General features: G+C 38.9%; 1 protein-coding gene across 1 annotated transcript in view; it reads right to left on the bottom strand.

Annotated features, from left to right (window-relative positions):
* syne3 (spectrin repeat containing, nuclear envelope family member 3) overlaps window positions 1-22,243 on the bottom strand; it is a 64,123-nt gene extending 41,880 nt beyond the window's left edge. Inside the window, exons 1-5 of the mRNA XM_061968993.1 lie at window positions 22,116-22,243; window positions 13,480-13,637; window positions 11,037-11,209; window positions 6,097-6,406; window positions 4,415-4,570 (exon numbers count right to left, since the gene is read on the bottom strand). Coding sequence (XP_061824977.1) covers window positions 4,415-4,570; window positions 6,097-6,406; window positions 11,037-11,209; window positions 13,480-13,623 — 783 coding nt within the window. The 5' untranslated portion in view covers window positions 13,624-13,637; window positions 22,116-22,243. The remainder of the gene's footprint in view (window positions 1-4,414; window positions 4,571-6,096; window positions 6,407-11,036; window positions 11,210-13,479; window positions 13,638-22,115) is intronic.
* Between the last annotated feature and the right edge of the window lie 349 nt (window positions 22,244-22,592).

The raw sequence follows: 22,592 nt of genomic DNA, 5'->3' as shown, positions 1-22,592 counted from the left end.
ATAGTGCTTACATTGTTTGAATGTTTTCCATGGTTGTGCTGACATTTCCTTTCCTTTTTGCCTTGATAGCTGAGGGGATTATAATCAGAGGAAGGTGACATTTTAAATTAAAAAAATTACATTTATTATATAATTATTAGAGATGTCCGATAATGGCTTTTTTGCCGATATTCCGATATTGTCCAACTCTTAATTACCGATTCCGATATCAACCGATACCGATATATACAGTCGTGGAATTAACACATTATTATGCCTAATTTTGTTGTGATGCCCCGCTGGATGCATTAAACAATGTAACTTTACCATGAATTGATTAACGTGGACCCCGCCTTAAACAGTTGAAAAACTTTCACAAAGTGCATTATTTTTTTTTTAATTTTTAAACATGCCTCAAAACAACAGCTAACAACAAAGGCACACAGCTTCAGTCCAGAGTATATTAGAGCATACTTGCCAACCTTGAGACCTCCGAATTTGGGAGATGAAGCGTTAGTGCTGCAATGGGTTCTGGGTATTTGTTCTGTTGTGTTTATGTAATGGAGCTAGCTTTGTTAGCATTTGCTAATATGCCAACACGTTTACGAGTGTCTCTGTTAGTATTATTACCTTGCGATGGCATCATTTTGTTTTGCTTTAGTTTCGCAAAATTCTTCAGTAAATTCGCAAAAACATCACCGTGGAGTTATTGAGTTTGTTTAGCTGATTGGAGAGCTACCTTCTGCTGCAAGGGGTTCTGGGTATTTGTTCTGTTGTGTTTATGTTGTGTTACGGTGCGGATGTTCTCCCGGAATGTGTTTGTCATTCTTGTTTGGTGTGGGTTCACAGTATGGCGCATATTTGTAACAGTGTTAAAGTTGTTTATACGGCCATCCTTAGTGTGACCTGAATGGTGGATGATCAAATATGCCTTGCTTTCACTTAAGTGTGTGTAAAAGCCGCATATATTATGTGATTGGGCCGGCACACTGTTTGTGTGGAGGAAAAGCGGACGTGACGACAGGTTGTAGAGGACGCTAAAGGCAGTGCCTTTAAGGCACGCCCCCAATAATGTTGTCCGGGTGGAAATCGGGTTGCCCCGGGAGATTTTCGGGAGAGGCACTGAAATTCGGGAGTCTCCCGGGAAAATCGGGAGGTTGAAACCGATACCGATAATTTCAGATATTACACTTTAAAGCATTTATCGGCCGATAATATTCAAGCAGGCCGATAATATAAACTCTGAAATGGTTTCCTGGTAATTATCGGACATCTCTAATAATTATTGATAATGACCTTTGAGACACTTGTGATTTAGAGCTATACAAATAAACATTGATTGATTGATTGATTGATTGATCTAAAACACTTGTATCGTTTTTTCAGCCGTATTACCTAACCCTATCAGGAAGTGCTGACAAATGGGACAAATTAAATAAACTGCTGAATAATTATCTAAATGTGTCATTAATTACCGTAAATGAAAAAAATTATTAAATCGTGAAATAATGAAATCAACAATTAAATGCAGCTGAGATAGGCTCCAGCACCCCCCCGCGACCTCAAAAGGGACAAGCAGTAGAAAATGGATGTGTGGAACAATTAAATGATTAAATAATTAAATATACTTTTACATTCAATACATTTATTACATATTAACATATACGCATTTTATTCGAATTACAATTAATTATTGACACATACAAGTAATTATTTAACTATTTATTCATTTAATTTTGTCTCATTTGGCTTTCCATACTATAATGTAGCCTACACCTTAATTAGCAAATGCACATTGCTACCATCTGCTGTTCAGTCTGAGTGTCAGCGTTTGTGTCCTACTCTAATTGCAACAGTACACCTAAGTGGAGGATTTAGGAATAGCATGTATGCATGTTTTTTTTATCTAACTCAAAATAAATACAGCTGGCCGGATTGAACCCCCTAGTGCGCTGGTTTTGTCCACACATGCCCGGATATATAGCAGTTGCATATTGATACATAATTGTCTTTATTTTGACTTGTTGATTATTCTGGAGTATTTATATTATTTAAAAAAATGCGAGACAGTGATGAAATGATTGTGATATGCAGATTCTACACACGTGTTGTAAATCCAATCTCTAAAGTAAATGCTGTACATTATAATTATTTTATTTTAAATTCCGGCACTATAAGCCGCTACTTTTTTGCTACACTTCAAACCCTGCGGCTTAGAAAACGGTGCGGCTAATTTATTGATTTTTGTTCGCTGATGACCATAATGCAAATCGTTTTCATAAAACACATGCAAAGACACTGAAATGGTGTGTTATTGTTTCTGTAATGGCACCACATTTTGAACAAATTTGATCACGGCAGGTATTTATGTAGCGCTTTTTTTCTAGTGACTCAAAGCGCTTAACATAGTGAAACCCAAGTGAACGTTTACAGTGTTTTCTTCTGTTTAGTCCTTTCAACCGTAAGTACAAGTGCCGTTCCGTCTCCTTGACGTCCATAGCGTGGCTACTCGTATGGACTCTTCATTCATCACTTCAAACAACGTTTGTAAGTTAATTAAAACAATTTTTACTTTCTAAACCAGTCCTTCCCAAATAGTGGGGCGGGCTCCCCCTGGGAGGGGCACGGTGTGATGCCTGCTTTTTTTTGCCATACCAGAATACGATGAAGCCTATGTAGCACTGGGGCAGTATAGCTCGGTTGGTAGAGCGGCCGTGCCAGCAACTTGAGGGTTGCAGGTTCGATCCCCGCTTCCGCCATCCTAGTCACTGCCGTTGTGTCCTTGGACAAGACACTTTACTCACCTGCTCCCAGTGCCACCCACACTGGTTTAACTGTAACTTACATATTGGGTTTCACTATGTAAAGCGCTTTGAGTCACTTGAGAAAAAGCGCTACATAAATGTCATTCACACTTCACTTCACTTGGCTTCACTGTAACCACGGTGGTGACGAGGAAAGGCCAGTGTGTGGTTTCCTTTAATGTTAATAAACATTAAATGTCATGCAGAGGTATAGTTATAACAATTTTATAGACAAATTATAGTATTTATAGTCACAGTGGAGAGTGTGTGTGTGTGTGTGTGTGTGTGTGGGGGGGGGGGGGGGGCGCAAAATATTTGCTTCTTCATAGGGGGGGCGTAATGGAAAATAATTACGAATCACTGTACTAAACCGTCCCATGTGTGATGTCTGCAGGAGTGTTTTTATGCATATTTGTATGTGTTATCGTAATGTAATGGAGCTAGCTTTGTTAGCATTTGCTAATATGCCAACACGTTTACGAGTGTCTCTGTTAGTATTATTACCTTGCGATGGCATCATTTTGCTTTGCTTTAGTTTCGCAAAATTCTTCAGTAAATTCGCAAAAACATCACCGTGGAGTTATTGAGTTTGTTTAGCTGATTGGAGAGCTAGCTTCTGCAGGTAATGGGTCCATGACGATGACTTCTGTTTTGTTCGATCCGCCGTTTTACTGGCGTTATACTGACACCATTTGGAAACAATTAAGGTATGTAGATAAACATTTACAAAATATTTCTGTGTAAATAACTAATTCCACAATGTATATATCTGTAGCTTATAGTACGGAGCGGATAATATATGGAAAATTTTGTGGGTGCGGCTTATACACCAGTGCGCTCTATAGTCTGGAAAATACGGTGCTTCATAAAACTACTGCAGTCTATTCTTTTTCATATCAATCAATCAAAGTTTACTTATATAGCCCTAAATCACGAGTGTCTCAAAGGACTGCACAAGGCACAACAACAATTTTCATGATATACACGATAGTTTTTCCTCATCTAAAAGCATGTTAGATTTAAAATGGTGCTGTTTTTTGGGGGTTCTCAGCACATAATAATGGCTATGGAGGGGGGCGTGGTCTGCGGGCCTGCCGCGGAGCGGGGTGTGTAAGGACCGGCCTCGAAGTCAGCAGCAGGTGAGTAGATTGCCCAGCTGGGGCTTGTTATCTAATCACCTGTCGCCCTTATTAGCAGCAGCCGGGACGAGACACGTTGTTGGAGTTGGGAGTTGGAGTGGAGCGAGACACACACACACACACACACAGAGCCGGGAAGCAGAGACACTCCGGACTGAAAAGTCCTAGAATATATATTGCTGAAAAGCAACCGAGACTTGTGTGTGGCAACAAAAGACGTGATTCAAACTGTCTGCCGGGGTCAAGAAGATGTGTCGGCATCAGAAGAACCCACCACAAGAGGGAAACCTCCACAATGGCATTTTAATTTATTTTGAATTGAAGAATGAGTATTTTGAGGCACAAGCTCCGTCACGGAACGAATTAAACTCCTAAAATGAAGCCCAACTGTATGAGGATACACATTTCCAGGGATTTACAGCTGGAAATAAACAGCGTGGTAGCTTTGAGACAAAGTTAAGGTGATTTTCAGGGAAGTCAGTTTAGTCTTACTCGTAAGGCTTGGAGTTTGTTTTCTGTTGTATCTTCTTTCTCCATCAGATCTGTCAGTTCCTTGGTTTTGGACATCAGCCAGGACTGAAACCTCTGAACGCAGCCTTGGTATGTCTGGTGCTCCTCAGCGATCTTCTGGAGCAGCGACAAACGCTCCTAGCAATGACAGGCACACTTTCATTCACTTACAGTGATAATGACACAAATGTAGGACAGAAGTATTTCATTGACACCTTCGTGGTCATAAAAAGTTCATATTGGCAAAGGTTCTGTTGATTGTTTTCCCAACACTACTACTAGGGATGGGTACAGAATTCAGTACTTTCAGAGCGACTGAATTTCGTTGGTCCTAACTAGTAACAATTTACAAAAAAATCAAATGGTACCATATTTTGATAGCGAACTGTCTCTCAGTAGTGTCGTCATTTTCCATGGCATCAAAGCAAGCATGCTCAATAGAGAGGGCTTAAAAGTAAGGCTCCACTTTCAAAATGTGCTAGCTTGATGCTAATTTATATAGGATATTCCATATGCATGCTACTGATTAGCATCAGAGACTTTACATGGCGATTTCAACACCTGTACATTTGGTTGAACAAAGCTACAAGTAAGATTATTACAATCAATGGTTAATAAGTACAATACTTACAGTATAAACACTTTGTAGGACTGCCACATTTAAAATAATGGCAACTACAACTTGGACAAAATCAAAACAATGCATACTTGAGACTCAGAAGTGTAAAAAAATCAAAATATAACAACTGCATAGCTCAGTTGTTATCAGCTCACTGCTAAATGTTACATTAAACATATTATAAAACAAATTATTACCACATGAACACATACAATGATATCGAAAATTGGTACCAACATCGATTTCCAGGTACCGGCAATTGGTACTGTATCAGTTGAAATGTAAAAGGTACCCATCGCTAACTAGTAAAAATGTCAGAATGTAATACAGAATCTGATATTTGATAACAATAGTAAAATATGATACAGAATCTGATATTTGATAACAATACATGTCGTAATCTAATATTGGATCACAATGGTACTAATGTCAGAATCTGATATTGAATAACAATGGTACAATCTGATACAGAATCTGATATTTGATAACAATGGTACGTGTCAGAAATTAATATTTGATAATAATGGTACACGTGTCAGAATCTGATATTGGATAACAACGGTACAATCTAATACATAATCGGATATTTGATAAGAATAGTACATGTGTCAAAATGTAATATTTGATGTTAATGGTACACGTGTCAGAATCTGATATTGGATAACAATGGAACAATCTGATAGAGAATCTAATATTTGATAACGATGGTACAAACTGATACAAAATCTGATATTTGATACAAGCGGTACACGTGTCAAAATATAATATTTGATTACGTGTCAGAATCTGAAACCCAATCTGATATTTGACAACAATTACCGGTAAACAAGTGTCAGAATCTGATATCTGACATTATCTCTCATTTGATAACAATGATAAATGTGCCAGAATTTGATACAGACTCTGATATGTGATAGCAATGATACATGTGTCAGAATTTGATACATAATCTGATATTTGATAACAATGATACATGTGTCAGAATTTGATATTTGAGCTAAATAATTGTTATTAGTGAAAAACAGGTTTAATAGTATCAGCCCACCTCAGCCTTGGTACTGACGTCATTGTAGGCCCCCTGCAGTCTCTCCTGGGTCTGAGGGTCCACACAAGGGTCTTGGATTCTGTTGTGCAGCGCGGCAGCTTCATCCAGCAGCCGTTCCAATAAAGCTGCTTGGCCACGGATGTCGCTCACCATTACTCTCTGCTGGTCGACCTGCCACAACTTCTCCTTCAGGCCCAGTTGTTGCTCCAAGGTCACATCCAGACTGCATTGCTGCTTCTTCAGCCACATCTTGAACTCCTCATGGGCCTTTAAATATTCACTCCAGTGGAGCCACACCCACTCAATCCGGCTAATAAGAACACAAAACACGGAAAGTTAGACTAGTCAGTATTCAGGGTCTTTATGTACAGTATGTACACTTCATAACGTTGGATTCATGTCCACATGAATATGAACAATTTCATTGTATTCAAAGAATGTGAGGAGGACTTGTTTAGTGTTTTACTATTTAATGTTCTCCATCTGCAGATGAAAAATATGACCTGCTTATTCATGTGGAACAACCTTCTAAAATAGTTTCCTGATAATTATGCTAAGAAACTAAACCTTAAAATATTTTCTTTGTAAATAGCCTAGGAAACTAAACCCCAAAATCGTTTCCTGGTAATTAGCCTAAGAACTAAACTTTAAAATTCAGTAGGCTACAAGAGTACCTCCTAAAATTGTTTCCTGGTCAGTAGGCTACAAGAGTACCACCTAAAATTGTTCCCTGGTAACTAGGCTTAAAAAACTAAACCTTAAAATTGTTTCTTCGTAATCAGGCTAAGTAACAACCTCTTAAAATCGTTTCCTGGTATAAGGCTTAGAAACTAAACCTTATAATTGTTTCCTGCGAATTAGACTAGGGAACAACCTCTTAAAATGGTTTCCTGGTAATTAGGCTAAGAAACAACTTCTTGAAATTGTTTCCTGGTAAGTAGGCTACAAAAGTACCTCCGAAAATGTTTTCCTGTTAACTAGGTTTAGAAATTAAACCTTAGAATTGTTTCTTTGTAATCAAGCTAAGAATTAACCTCTTAAAATCGTTCCCTGGTAAAGGCTACGAAAGTGCCTCCTAAAATTGGAGGAAACAACCTCTTAAAATTGTTTCCTGGTAATTAGGCTGAAACAACCTTTTAAAATTATTTCCTTGTAATTAGGCTAAGAAACAACTTCCTGAAAGTTTCATGGTAATTAAAAAAGCCCCCTCTAAAATTGTTTCCTGGTAATTACGCTAAGCAATCGTTTCCTGTTTTTTTTGGCTAAAAAAAAAATAAACCCTGAAATTGTTTCCTGGTAGTTGGGCTAATAAAGCACCTCCTGAAATTGTCTCCTTGGGATTACGCAAAGAAACTAAACCCTAAAACAGTTCCCTGGTAATTAAACTCCTGAGAACTAAAGCCTGAAATTGTTTCCTGGTAGTTGGGCGAAGAGACTACTCCCTAAAATGGTTTCATGGTCATTAGGCTAAGAAACTACACCATAAAATGTTTCTGTGGTAATTAGGCTAAGAAACTTAACCCTAAAATGGCTCCCTGGTAGTTAGTCTAAAAAACTAAACTCTGCAATGGTTTCCTGGTACTTAGGCTAAGAAACTCAACCCTAAAATAATTTCCTGGTAATTAGCCTAAAACCTTAAAATTGTTTCCTGGTCAGTAGGCTACAAAAGTACCTCCTAAAATTGTTTCCTGGTAACTAGGCTTAGAAACTAAACCTTGTAATTGTTTGCTGGTAATTAGACTAAGAAACAACCTTTTAAAATTGTTTCCTGGTAATTAGGCTAAGAAACAACTTCTTGAAGTTGTTTCCTGGTAAGTAGGCTACAAAAGTACCTACGAAAATGTTTTCCTGTTAACTAGGTTTAGAAATTATACCTTAGAATTGTTTCTTTGTAATTAAGCTAAGAATTAACCTCTTAAAATCGTTCCCTGGTAATTAGGCTACGAAAGTGCTCCCTAAAATTGTAGGAAACAACCTCTTAAAATTGTTTCCTGGTAATTAGGCTGAAACAACCTTTTAAAATTATTTCCTTGTAATTAGGCTAAGAAACAACTTCCTAAAAGTTTCCTGGTAATTAAAAAAGCCCCCTCCAAAATTGTTTCCTGGTAATTACGCTAAGCAATCGTTTCCTGTTTTTTTGGCTAAAAAAAAACTAAACCCTGAAATTGTTTCCTGGTAGTTGGGCTAATAAAGCACCTCCTGAAATTGTCTCCTGGGGATTACGCAAAGAAACTAAACCCTAAAACAGTTCTCTGGTAATTAAACTCCTGAGAACTAAAGCCTGAAATTGTTTCCTGGTAGTTGGGCGAAGAGACTACTCCCTAAAATGGTTTCATGGTCATTAGGCTAAGAAACTACACCATAAAATGTTTCTGTGGTAATTAGGCTAAGAAACTTAACCCTAAAATGGCTCCCTGGTAGTTAGTCTAAAAAACTAAACTCTGCAATGGTTTCCTGGTACTAAGGCTAAGACACTCAACCCTAAAATAATTTCCTGGTAATTAGCCTAAAACCTTAAAATTGTTTCCTGGTCAGTAGGCTACAAAAGTACCTCCTAAAATTGTTTCCTGGTAACTAGGCTTAGAAACTAAACCTTGTAATTGTTTGCTGGTAATTAGACTAAGAAACAACCTTTTAAAATTGTTTCCTGGTAATTAGGCTAAGAAACAACTTCTTGAAATTGTTTCCTGGTAAGTAGGCTACAAAAGTACCTCTGAAAATGTTTTCCTGTTAACTAGGTTTAGAAATTATACCTTAGAATTGTTTCTTTGTAATTAAGCTAAGAATTAACCTCTTAAAATCGTTCCCTGGTAATTAGGCTACGAAAGTGCCTCCTAAAATTGGAGGAAACAACCTCTTAAAATTGTTTCCTGGTAATTAGGCTGAAACAACCTTTTAAAATTATTTCCTTGTAATTAGGCTAAGAAACAACTTCCTGAAAGTTTCATGGTAATTAAAAAAGCCCCCTCTAAAATTGTTTCCTGGTAATTACGCTAAGCAATCGTTTCCTGTTTTTTTGGCTAAAAAAACTAAACCCTGAAATTGTTTCCTGGTAGTTGGGCTAATAAAGCACCTCCTGAAATTGTCTCCTTGGGATTAAGCAAAGAGACTAAACCCTAAAACAGTTCCCTGGTAATTAAACTCCTGAGAACTAAAGCCTGAAATTGTTTCCTGGTAGTTGGGCTAAGAGACTACTCCCTAAAATGGTTTCATGGTCATCAGGCTAAGAAACTACCGGTACACCATAAAATGTTTCTGTGGTAATTAAGCTAAGAAACTTAACCCTAAAATGGCTCCCCGGTAGTTAGTCTAAAAAACTAAACTCTGCAATGGTTTCCTGGTACTTAGGCTAAGAAACTCAACCCTAAAATAATTTCCTGGTAATTAGCCTAAAACCTTAAAATTGTTTCCTGGTCAGTAGGCTACAAAAGTACCTCCTAAAATTGTTTCCTGGTAACTAGGCTTGGAAACTAAACCTTGTAATTGTTTGCTGGTAATTATACTAAGAAACAACATTTTAAAATTGTTTCCTGGTAATTAGGCTACGGAAGTACCTCCTAAAATTGGTTCCTGGTATTTAGGCCAAAACAACCTTTTAAAATAGATTCATTCAAATTAGGCTAAGAAACAAGTTGATGAAAGTTTCCTGGTAATTGAAAAAAAGCTCTTCTAAAATAGTTTCCTGTTAATTACACTAAGGAACAACTTCTTAAAATCATTTCTTGATCATCCTGAAAATGCTTCCTGTTTTTTTGGCTAAAAAAACTAAACCCTGAAATTGTTTTCTGGTAATTAGGCAAATAAAGCACCTCCTGAAATTGTCTTCTGAGGATTAGGCTAATAAAGCACCACCTGAAATTTTCTCCTAGAGATTACGCTAAGAAACTAAAGCCTAAAATGGTTTCCTGGTAATTCAAACTCAGGGAAACTAAAGCCTGAAATTGTTTCCTGGTAATTAGGCTAAGAAACTACACCCTAAAATGTTCCCATGGTGATTAGGCTAAGAAACTAAACCCTAAAATGGCTCCCTGGTAGTTAGAACCTTATAATTGTTTCCTGATAATTAGACTAGAAAACAACCTCTTAAAATTGTTTCTTGGTAATTAGGCTAAGAAACAACTTCTTGAAATTGTTTCCTGGTAAGTAGGCTACAAAAGTACTCCCTAACATTGTTTCCTTTTAACTAGGTTTAGAAATTAAACCTTAAAATTGTTTCTTCGTAATTAGACTAAGAATGAACCTCTTTAAACCGTTCCCTGGTAAATAGGCTAAATAAAGTGCCTCCTAAAATTATTTCCTGGTAATTAGGCTAAAACAACCTTTTAAAATTATTATTTTTTAAGTAGGCTAAGAAACAACTTCCTGAAAGTTTCCTGGTAATTGAAAACGGCCCCTGTAAAATTGTTCCTGGTAATTACGCTAAGCAATAATTTCCTGATTTTTGTCTGTTTTCTGGTAATTAGGCTAATAAAGCACCTCCTGAAATTTTCTTCTGGGAATTACGCTAAGAAACTAAACCCTAAAATGGTTCCCTGGTAATTAAAACTCACGGTAACTAAAGCCTGAAATTGTTTTCCTGGTAGTTAGGCTAAGAGACTACACCCTAAAATGGTTTCCTGGTAATGAGACTAAGAAACTACGCCCTAAAATGTTTCCTTGGTAATTAGGCTAAGAAACTAAACCCTAACATTACTCCCTAGTAGTTAGTCTTAAAAACTAAACTCTGAAATGGTTTCCTGGTACTCAGGCTAAGAAATTCAACCCTAAAATGATTTCCTGGTAATTACTGGAAGAAACTAAACAGCAAAACATGGAAAAATAACTTTCCAGAACAACTAAAACCTAAATATTGATGTAACTTGCCAACCCACAGTGGTTGTAAAAGTATCTAGAGTAAAAAGTATGTATTGCTTGAGAGAGTACTAGAGAGTAAAAAGTACCTGTGACAGTGGATGGTGTAAGTACATGTTTCTTCCCAATTGCTCTTCAGGTCTTTGAGCTTGGCCTGGGTATTTGTCCTCAGCTCTTCATCGCCCATCTCCAGAAGATGTTCAGCTGCTACTTGTGCCATGTCCATCTTCACCTGGCCTTCGTGCATTGAGTGGTGGATTTTCTAAACATGGAAAACTTTGTTATAAAACTTTATGTCGTATTAAAAGGGGTTGTAATATTTGTGTTACTTCACACTACTACTTAAATATATTCCTGATGTCTTTGCGTTGTTTCGTTCCAAGTGCTTAGGACTTATTGTGAATTATTTGCATTTTCAACAAGCAATAATAAAGATTCCAGCCCAGTCCAGTGAAAGCTGATGTTGCACCAGAGGTCAGGGGTAAAGACTTAGACTGAGACTAACTTTAATGACTCACAAGGGAAATTGTTCCACACTAGGGGTGTAACGGTACGTATTGAACCGTTTCGGTACGGGGGTTTCAGTTCGGTTCGGGTCGGAGGTGTATCGAACGAGTTTCCACACGAACATATTAAGTAGCCGCCTCTGCTTCCTTCTACCTGTGTCTCTGTCAGTCCTCTACACCAGTGGTCCCCAACCACCAGGCCGCGGCCCGGTACCGGTCCGTGGATCGATTGGTATTATGTTGGATCCACTATGGACTGGACTCTCACAATATTATGTCAGACCCACTCGACATCCATTGCTTTCGGTCTCCCCTAGAGGTGGGGGGTTACCCACATATGCGGTCCTCTCCAAGGTTTCTCATAGTCATTCACATCGACGTCCCACTGGGGTGAGTTTTTCCTTGCCCTTATGTGGGCTTTGTACCGAGGATGTCGTTGTGGCTTGTGCAGCCCTTTGAGACACTTGTGATTTAGGGCTATATATAATAAACATTGATTGATTGATTGATTGATTGATTGATGGTACCGGGCCGCACAAGAAATTAAAAAAATATTTAAAAAAAAACATTTTTTTAATTTTTATTAAATCAACATAAAAAACACAAGATACACTTACAATTAGTGCACCAACCCAAAAAACCTCCCTCCCCTATTTACACTCATTCGCACAAAAGGGTTGTTTCTTTCTGTTATTAATATTCTGGTTCCTACATTATATATCAATATAAATCAATACAGTCTGCAGGGATACAGTCCGTAAGCACACATGATTGTATTTTTTTAAGACAAAAACCCCCCCCAAAAAACAGAGTTTCTGTCTCTGATAGTTGATATAATAATGTACTGCATCATTAAGCCTCCATGAACTCCATGGTGTTCAGGGATGAATAGTCTCTCCTATTGCTATTGGACCATTTTTTCAGCTATAGCTACATTAATCATTAGAAATGCAGCAGCCTAGTTTTGAATGGCAGGGTCCCTGCTATCACATGTTGATACAAATATAACATTTACATAATAAAAATCAACTACAGGCTTCCCAAATGCTGTAATAAATTAAGCATGGTGAGTTGACTTGAAACTGTTTAAAAGTTTTGTCATTGTATTTAATCTGAGCAACAACTTGAGGCAGTTTAATGTTGATTAACGTGGGCAGGATTATTATAGTGTTCCCAATGTTAAAAGGATAAAGCCATTGTTTACAAATTTGGTAAATAAATAACCAAAAAATTTATATTTTGTTGTTTTCTTACTGTACTCAAAATGAACCGAACCGTGACCTCTAAACCGAGGTATGTACTGAACCGAAATTTTTGTGTACCGTTACACCCCTATTCCACACAGTAGCTCAGTTACAAATGATGGAAAGTGTAAGGATGGAAATGACAATGCAGGTATAAAATAGACTAGATATAGTTATATAAAATATAACATATATACGTAATATTTACATAATATATGTACAGTATATGATATATACTGATATATTATATTATATGTTTATATCATATATACAATATATAACAATGACCATGTACAATATTACAGTATATGTAACAGCTGCAGCATAAAATAGAGAGTAAATCCAGCAGAAAATAGACATTATAAACAAAGAGAAGTAGCTAACAGAAGGGGTCAGGTAATAGACAGATATCATCTATTGCTGTATGGCGAGTGAATATACAGCTGGATGAAGTGCGGAATGAAGGAGTTCTTGAATCGAACACTGTGGGAACGAAGCTGAAGGAGCCTGTTGGAGTATGAACTCCGCTGTCCCTCAATTGTCTGCTGGAGTGGGTGGGCAGGATTGTCCATGATGGCCACTTTGGCCGGCTTTCCGGATAAGTTTATCAATCCTGTTTAAGTCCCTTTTGCTGGTGCTGCTGCCCCAACAAACCACTGCAAAGTACAGGGCACTGGCCACAACAGACTGATAACATATCTCCAACAGCTTGCTGCACACATTAAAGCACCTAAGCTTCCTCAGGAAAAAGAGTTGGGTTAGACAGAGTAAAACAATCTCACCTCTGTCTCCCTGAGTCGGCTTTCCAGGGCATCCCACGGCCCCTCTGTGTTGTCGTTTATCCTCAGCTTCTCCTGGACAGCTTTCATCCAGGAGAGCGCCTCCTCCAGTCTCTCCATGAAGTCCTGCTGCTCTTGCTGCGTCATTACCAGCTCGAGGCCTGCAGAGAAGCAGACGGCACACGATCACTGTCACTGTCAATTGCAATATAACAGCTAAGCTGTGCACATTAAAGTAACAGTAGAGGAGTCACATTACAGTTGGCTAAAACCAATCCAATATGCTAAGAAGTTTATAAATACATGTATATTATATTGTTTCTATTTTTGAAATTACTGCAAGCCTCAAAACTATCAAAATGATTCCAATGGTTTCTTAGACAGCATAGATATGAATAGGTAGATGGGAAACGCCCCTTTGATCATGCTATAATAGCATGTTTTGATGTTGAGAACAAAGTAAACCACATAAAAATTGGTTGACAAATGATCTATTTCCAATGTACAAGACATGCACCTGGGGATAAGTTGATTGGCAACACTAAATTGGCCCTAGTGTGTGGATGTGAGTGTGAATGTTGTCTGTCTATCTGTGTTGGCCCTGCGATGAGGTGGCGACTTGTCCAGGGTGTACCCCGCCTTCCGCCCGATTGTAGCTGAGATAGGCTCCAGCGCCCCCCGCGACCCCAAAGGGAATAAGCGGTAGAAAATGGATGGATGGATGGATGGATGCCATCCATCCATCCAGCCATTTTCTACCGCTTGTCCCTTTTGGGGTCACGGGGGTTGCTGGAGCCTATCTTAGCTGCATTCGGGCGGGCGGTGCCAAAAAAGTACCAAGTGGCAGCGCGTCCGCGCCTCCACCCACAGAGTGAATACACTGGATGACTGACAAGAGGCTTTAATCAGTTTCTTTCATTCTCCTATAGATAGCTCAAAAGCAACGTTCCCTCTAAGGTGCGCGCCTGTGCAATTGCGCACTGCTCAAGCGTCCTCTGCGCACGGCAAATCTATGCCATGCACAAAATCAAATAAAAAAATACGCGCATAACAATTTTCGACACACGGACACGACAGAGAAAACAGTTTGTCATCATTGTTCAAATATTGTAACGTCTGTCGAGACGCTTTGAGGACATGAACTCCATCGATCACTTTACTGAGCAAAACTTTTTGTCGGCCATAAACACATCACCAAAACATTAGTAAAAAAAATGATATCTAGCAAAACTGGTCATTTTCTGCAGTACAAACCAGGCCAAAGGCAACTTTGTTATATCAACAGCAGCCGCTCGCTCTTTCTCACTTGCGCCAACACATGCACATATGGCACTTAGCCAGTGATGCGTTTACAGCCACACAAAAAGTCGGACAACTCCAACACCACACATAAAGTGTCATTCCAGGTCGTTACACTATGATTTACCAATCAAATGTGTGCTTATTCTAGTGTCATTTATTAGGAATCTTAATGTACAAATATTAATCATGAAATGCTGTTAGTATATTAAATAAATACGAATAAAAAAATATTTTTTACAAACAGGAAATTGCAGGAATGTACACATGACCCCCTGCTTACATCTCATTGTGCAACATGTGAATGTTTTAATGGGAACTAAATGCAATGTCTGAAAGGGGTACAAATTATTTCCAAAGCAGGATCTCCACCCAGACAAACAATACAAGTACACAGTTCATGAAAAACAATATTTTTTGTTATTGTCCTTGTAAGTGGGCCTAAACACTTACATTAGAAAATAACCTCATGGAAATGACTTCTGTCATTTGATTATAATAATAAGAGAATGTTGTCTGTCTATCTGTGTTGGCCGTGCGATGAGGTGGGGACTTGTCCAGGGTGTACCCCCGCGACCCTGAAAAAATGGTAGAAAATGGATGGATGGATGGAGATTGAACTTATTTAGTCAGGTTTGGGACAGGTGTGCTGCTGGTGTAGCCACAGTGTGCACGTCTGATGTTGCTCACATGGGCTCCACTGAATGCTCAGGGAGTTTTTGTGTTTGCTCACACACATGAAAAATTAGAGGAAACATTGCTCAAAAGAGTATGGACAGATTTTGATTAAACTTTCGGGAAATGTCTGACATTGGATAAGGAACAAGTGATAACATGTTTGGGCTGATACGGCTCACTGTCTGGATTCACGATTTGTTTACAATTGGTAGGTAGGGCCCGGCAGAGGTCTAATTCATCGCTGTCCGAGTTTTTAAATTATTTTGCAAAGCATCCTCCAGCTGTGTCAACTGTTCCTAAAAAAAATAATCATTTGATCCAAAGTGGCCCCCCACAAATCAAATAATTGCCCACTTCTGCTGCTGTAGATGCTTTATTTTTATGTCTATTATTAAATGTCTCCTGAAATTGTATGAGACTGTGACTAAGCGGGATGTGACTTGAGGCAATGAATAGTGTGCAATGGCGTCCAATAGAGGAGCTTTGAACACCACATGAGTAGAAACAACCACGTTCTCACAAGGAAAAAGTCTGCTCAAATGACTCATTCCCCCCGACCACAGAAGAAATTCCTCACAAAACGAGCTGCTTTGGGTTTCTCTTACAAACACAAGTGCTGTTGTACTTTTGAAGGGGATACACATAAAACCATTGGTACCAGTTTGTGAAGGAAAGAAAAACCCACTGGAAAACTGACAAAAGTCATTTAAGAAGCAATACATACAAGGTACAATGTAGTACTACTACTAGTACTACAACTACAACATTGTCCCGATCAGGGTGTTATGCTGCCAACTCCGATACATGAGTGAGATTAGCTGATACTGATCACATGTATTAACTATACATTTTTCAAGTATTTATAGCATTGGTTCTTAACCTGGGTTCGATCAAACCCTAGGGGTTCGGTGAGTCGGTCTCAGGGGTTCGACACACCCGACTCATCGTGTAAATAAAAACTTCTCCCTATCGGCGTATTATGGATACCCCCAAACAATATTCCCTTTAATTTTCCATCTGATTTGCAGGTGCGTAAAAAAAGAATAATTATGTATAAGTTATCACACAACTCTTATGCTTAAAGGCCGTTGCTATAGTTATTATAGTGCTGAAGTTGTACTTTTCTATCTGTGCAAAGGCACAACTTGTAATCTTGCTTTGCAAGTTGTCTCGTGTCAGCAGTTTGTTTCCAGACCCTGCCTGCTGACTGCCAAGGACGGACATCGAGTACCTCAACGCAGACAAAACAGAGACAGGGCAAAATCACGAGTGTCAGCACATTTCCATTCTGAATAATCATGTATTGTGTCTTCTGCGGCTGCTTGCATTACCCCTCCCTTCAGAAGCAGCCTCAGTGATGTTAACTAGGGACTTCCCGAATAAATAGAGGAGAACCTGGGACTGTACCTAAGAGCGTAGGGTGAAACTGTAACTGAGTGTACAGCCAAATACGTCCCTCCTCATGAGCTAAATTCAACTCTGTCTCTGCCTGATTCCTTCTTCTTGTCTTGTGTAATAGATAGTTCGGTGTTTGAACCTGACAGTAATTTGTTGTGAGTTCATGCACTGTGTTGGTTTTGTTCTTGGAACAAGGTGATGTTCATGCACGGTTCATTTTGTGCACCAGTAAAAAAAACATACAACTTTGTCTTGAATTTAAAAAATGTATATATAATAATATTTTCACTAAAGAAGGGTTCGGTGAATGCACATTTGAAACAGATGGGGTTCGGTACCTCCAACAAGGTTAAGAACCACTGATTTATAGTGAGTGCTATTCACAGTTTAACAAAATCAACACAATATTTAAACTGGTTCCCTATTCTCTTTTATTACATAAAATTGTTGGATAAAACAAAGTCAATAGTACACAATAGGGATGTCCCGATCCAGGTTTTTGTACTTCCGATCCGATACCGATATTGTTTTTGCATTTCCGATCCGATACCGATACTGACCGATACCGATACTGACCGATACTGGCCTATCCGAGCATGTTTTAAAGTTTAAAGTTATTTAGCCTACTTAGTTGTCAGAATCATGTTGAAAAGGGTTTTAGTACTCTTGATAACAACTAGCCAGCTGAATTAGGGGAGTTTGAATAATACACAATGGTTGGTAACAAGAAACTGACCTGTTTATTCAAGGATGAACACAAAATAAACAAAATTATACATGACAAACAGAAATGGCATCATTGAACTAGGGCTGGGCGATATGGCCTTTTTTTTAATATTGCGATATTTTAAGGCCATATTGCGATACACAATATATATCTCGATATTTTGCCTTAGCCTTGAATGAACACTTGATGCATATAATCACAGCAGTATGATGATTCTATGTGTTTTGATTGATTGATTGAGACTTTTATTAGTAGGTTGCACAGTGAAGTACATATTCTGTACAATTGACCACTAAATGGTAACACCCCAATAAGTTTTTCAACTTGTTTAAGTCGGGGTCCACTTAAATTGATTCATGATACAGATATATACTATCAGATATATACTATCATCATAATACAGTCATCACACAAGATAATCACATTGAATTATTTACATTATTTATAATCCAGAGTGTGGAGGGGGGCGCCGGATGTGAGTGTCAAAAAGACAGCCAAAAGAGTTTGATATGAGAATAAATCTAAAGTTAAAATATAGGATAAAAATGCACCCATTTGCAGGAAATGTAGTCTTGATTTTCAAAATTTTCTTTCAAGGCTTGCATGTCTACATTAAAACATTCTTCTTCATACTGCATTAATATATGCTACTTTTAAACTTTCATGCAGAGAAGGAAATCACAACTAAAAAAATCACTAATTTTTTCATACGGTGTTGATGTGGAAATTTTTCCTCGGCATTTTGATGGTGTGGGCGCGTGGCACCGAATGGAGATAAGCGTCTCGACAGACGTTATAATATTTGAACAATGATGACGAAAACTGTTTTCTCTGTCGTGTCCGTGTGTCGAAAATTGTTATGCGCTTATTTTTTTATTTGATTTTGTGCGTGGCATAGATTTGCTATGCGCAGAGGACGCTTAAACAGTGCGCAATTGCACAGGCGAGCACCTTAGAGGGAGCGTTGCTCGCACGGCTGCGCTAGCATCACAGCTAACGTTAGCCATGCTGCTACCTCTCTGCTCGGGGAGGACGTATACGTATGTGACGTATGACGTGACAGTATGTGACGTGTGTAAGAAGGTGCACTTGCTGTCTGTGAGAAGGAGACACAGGAAAGAGTGAGAAGAGCCTGTCGTGTAATGCCAGCAGCTAAAAGCAACTGCGTGAGAATCCACAGACCTGTGGATATGTTGAAGGTGTGCTGGAAAATGCGGAACGGAAGTTAGGGAGCTGCAGAAAAGTGGAATGTATTATTTAAATCGGTGCGTTGGAAAACACGGACCAGAGTTTTTTTTAAAACTGGATCTGGATCGGCATTTTCCCATGCCTTGCCGATACGCAATTTTTGGCAAATATCGGCAGCCGATCCGATCCAAATATCGGATCGGAACATCCCTAGTACACAACACATAAAAAACACCATCTAACAACTCATTTAAATCCTTTGATTTTTAGCCTCATAGTCTTCCTGTGACAAGGTAATTATTGCTTGAATTTGTAAACAACAAAAACGACAAGAAAGGATTTTGTAAGAAAATAAAAAGATCGACCTAATCACGAACGTATCAATCATATACTGATGCTACCCTTGGTGTCAACAACCGATTTATGGATCGATCCGCCCTCCTCTTTACAAGTAAGCCTGGCCGATACACACCAACAGATGTTATATTATCCTTTCTCGGACTCCTATTAATCTATTTTTTTTAATTTCCTGTTAATAAGGGCTTACTTTCTGCTGTAACGTGCATCCATTTACAATTCTTAAAGTTAAGCGATTGTACATGCTACCTCTCTCCTACTGTTGTGTAACATGTTTAGCCTCGTCCTCCGGGATAATAATACTTATAAAATGCAGTTTATTGGACCCTTTCGAGTATTTTATTATTCACTTGAGGTTAAAGAATATACCTGCAAGAGCTATTTTATAATTGCATAATTGAGGTATGCCAATCCCATCTTTAAAAAGTCAAACACCATATTATAAAGGAGTTTGTGTTTGAAAATGTTGCTTTCAAGTCAAATCGTGCAATAATTTGGGGATTTGTTTAGTGCATATAAATTTACCGACCGACATGCTTAATGGGAGGACTTTTGTCTTAAAAGCATAAGTATTTCGCAACAAAATAACTCCAACTTTAGTGTCAGTGATACTTGTATTTACAGTGTCAGTAGTACTTGGACTTAGACTTCCTTTTATTCTCATTCAAATTTGAACTTAACAGTACAGATAAGAACAAGGTTTTGTTGCATTAGCTTGTTGTAGTACTTGTACTTGGTGTCGACTGTCAGTAGTACTCCTACTTTTATAGCGTCAGTGATACTTGTACTTAGTGTCAGAATTACTTTTACTTGGTGTCAGTAGTAGTTGGTGTCCATAGTACTTGTACTATGTACAAGTACTAGTGTCAGTAGTACTCTTACTTATACTGTCAGTAATACTTGTACTCGGTGTCAGTAGTACTCGTAATTAAGAGTGTCAGTAATACTAGGAATTGGTGTCAGTAGTACTCGTACTTATAGTATCTGTGATATGTGTACTTGGTGTCGTAATACTCGTACTTGGTGCCGGTAGTTCTCATACTTGGTGCCGGTAGTTCTCATACTTGGTGCCGGTAGTTCTCATACTTGGTGTCGGTAGTACTAGTACTTGGTGTCGGTACTTCTCATACTTGGTGTCGGTAGTACTAGTACTTGGTGTCGGTACTTCTCGTACTTGGTGTCGGTAGTTCTCGTACTTGGTGTCGGTAGTTCTCGTACTTGGTGCCGGTAGTTGTCGTACTTGGTGCCGGTAGTTGTCGTACTTGGTGTCGGTCCTTCTCGTACTTGGTGTCAGTAGTATTAGTACTTGGTGTCGGTAGTACTAGTACTTGGTGTCGGTACTTCTCGTACTTGGTGTCGGTAGTACTAGTACTTGGTGTCGGTACTTCTCGTACTTGGTGTCGGTAATACTAGTACTCGGTGTCGGTAGTACTAGTACTTGGTGTCGGTAGTTCTCGTACTTGGTGCCGGTAGTTCTCGTACTTGGTGCCGGTAGTTCTCGTACTTGGTGCCGGTAGTTCTCGTACTTGGTGTCGGTCCTTCTCGTACTTGGTGTCGGTAGTACTAGTAGTTGGTGTCGGTAGTTCTCGTACTTGGTGTCGGTAGTTCTCGTACTTGGTGCCGGTAGTTCTCGTACTTGGTGCCGGTAGTTCTCGTACTTGGTGCCGGTAGTTCTCGTACTTGGTGCCGGTAGTTCTCGTACTTGGTGTCGGTAGTACTAGTACTTGGTGTCGGTACTTCTCATACTTGGTGTCGGTAGTACTAGTACTTGGTGTCGGTACTTCTCGTACTTGGTGTCGGTAATACTAGTACTCGGTGTCGGTAGTACTAGTACTTGGTGTCGGTAGTTCTCGTACTTGGTGCCGGTAGTTCTCGTACTTGGTGCCGGTAGTTCTCGTACTTGGTGTCGGTCCTTCTCGTACTTGGTGTCGGTAGTACTAGTACTTGGTGTCGGTAGTACTAGTAGTTGGTGTCGGTACTTCTCATACTTGGTGTCGGTAGTACTAGTACTTGGTGTCGGTACTTCTCGTACTTGGTGTCGGTAAGACTAGTACTCGGTGTCGATAGTACTAGTACTTGGTGTCGATAGAACTAGTACTTGGTGTCAATAGTACTAGTACTTGGCGTTGGTAGTACTAGTACTTGGTGTCGGTACTTCTCGTACTTGGTGTCGGTAATACTAAAACTCGGTGTCGATAGTACTAGTACTTGGTGTCGATAGAACTAGTACTTGGTGTCAATAGTACTAGTACTTGGTGTTGGTAGTACTCATACCCATAGTGTCAGTGATACTTGTATTTACAGTGTCAGTAGTACTTGTACTTGGTGTCGACTGTCAGTAGTACTCCTACTTATAGTGTCAGTGATACATTTACTTGGTGTCAGTAGTAGTTGGTGTCCATAGTACTTGTACATGAAGTCAGTAGTACTCTTACTTATACTTTTAGTAATACTTGTACTTGGTGTTAGTAGTACTTGTCTATGGTGTCAGTGGAACTTGACGGCAGGAGTTAATATCTTATAAAAGAGCTAAAAGCCACGTTTGTACTTCAAATGCTTTATTTACTGTAGTATAATTATTTTATATGCGACTTTTAATCAAGAAATACCGGTTTGGAAGAATGTATTATTTATATTCCGTAATTCGTTCACTGTGAAACTTTAGTTTTGTCTTCTGCTACAATTCATAAGCTGTGCTTCTGCAATATTTTTATTGCAATGTAAAAATATCAACGCCACTATGTTGTGGTGGCTAACTTACGTGTACTTAAATAATGCACACAAGCAACACAACTTACTTGGGATTAGTTACAAAAAAAGGAGGAGTTTAAAAAGAAACAGTTTAGCTCATTAATGCAAAAACGCTACAGTAGTTCCATGAGGAGCAACAGACAACACGTTTATTTACCCGCCTTTGCAAGGCCAGTTACAATCTAACTACCCCAGTTACTCGGCCGAAAAGTACTCTATAATAACACAAAAGAATACTCACCACGTCGTTATTGTCGGCAAACAGACGAAGGAACAAAACGTTTTCCTTTTGTGTTTTTGTTTTTGGTGAAGTTATGGAAGACAGGAAGTAAAGCAGGCGTGGCGCATTCACAGACACCTCGTAAAAAGAAGATCCGCCCAGCCAGTCACGGTCCCTTTAAGGACATCCCGTAAAAAGCACGACTATCCAAGCAGTCGCGGTTGGGTATGTATGGGTGGTGTTCACTTTTTTTAAATTTATTTTTACCGATGCTAGTGTAACTAAAGGTTTTATAAGAGGGGATACAAGCCCAACATGAAGGATAAACAGTAGACAGTAACCCGAGAGGCACGTATTTTATTTATTGCCAAAACTCTCTCGTGAAAAAAAGACCGCTTCTCGAAATAATCGTACACTTCCGGCTTCACAATAATAGCGTAACGCGTCACATCCGGCCCAAGTGCACTGACAAAATGAAAAATAACTTAAACGGTGCCC

The sequence above is a fragment of the Nerophis lumbriciformis genome, linkage group LG08 (genome assembly GCF_033978685.3).
Source record: "Nerophis lumbriciformis linkage group LG08, RoL_Nlum_v2.1, whole genome shotgun sequence".
In the NCBI taxonomy this organism is placed as follows: domain Eukaryota; kingdom Metazoa; phylum Chordata; class Actinopteri; order Syngnathiformes; family Syngnathidae; genus Nerophis; species Nerophis lumbriciformis.
Note: the sequence above shows the minus strand (reverse complement) of the source record. Positions and strands in the feature narration are given on the sequence as shown.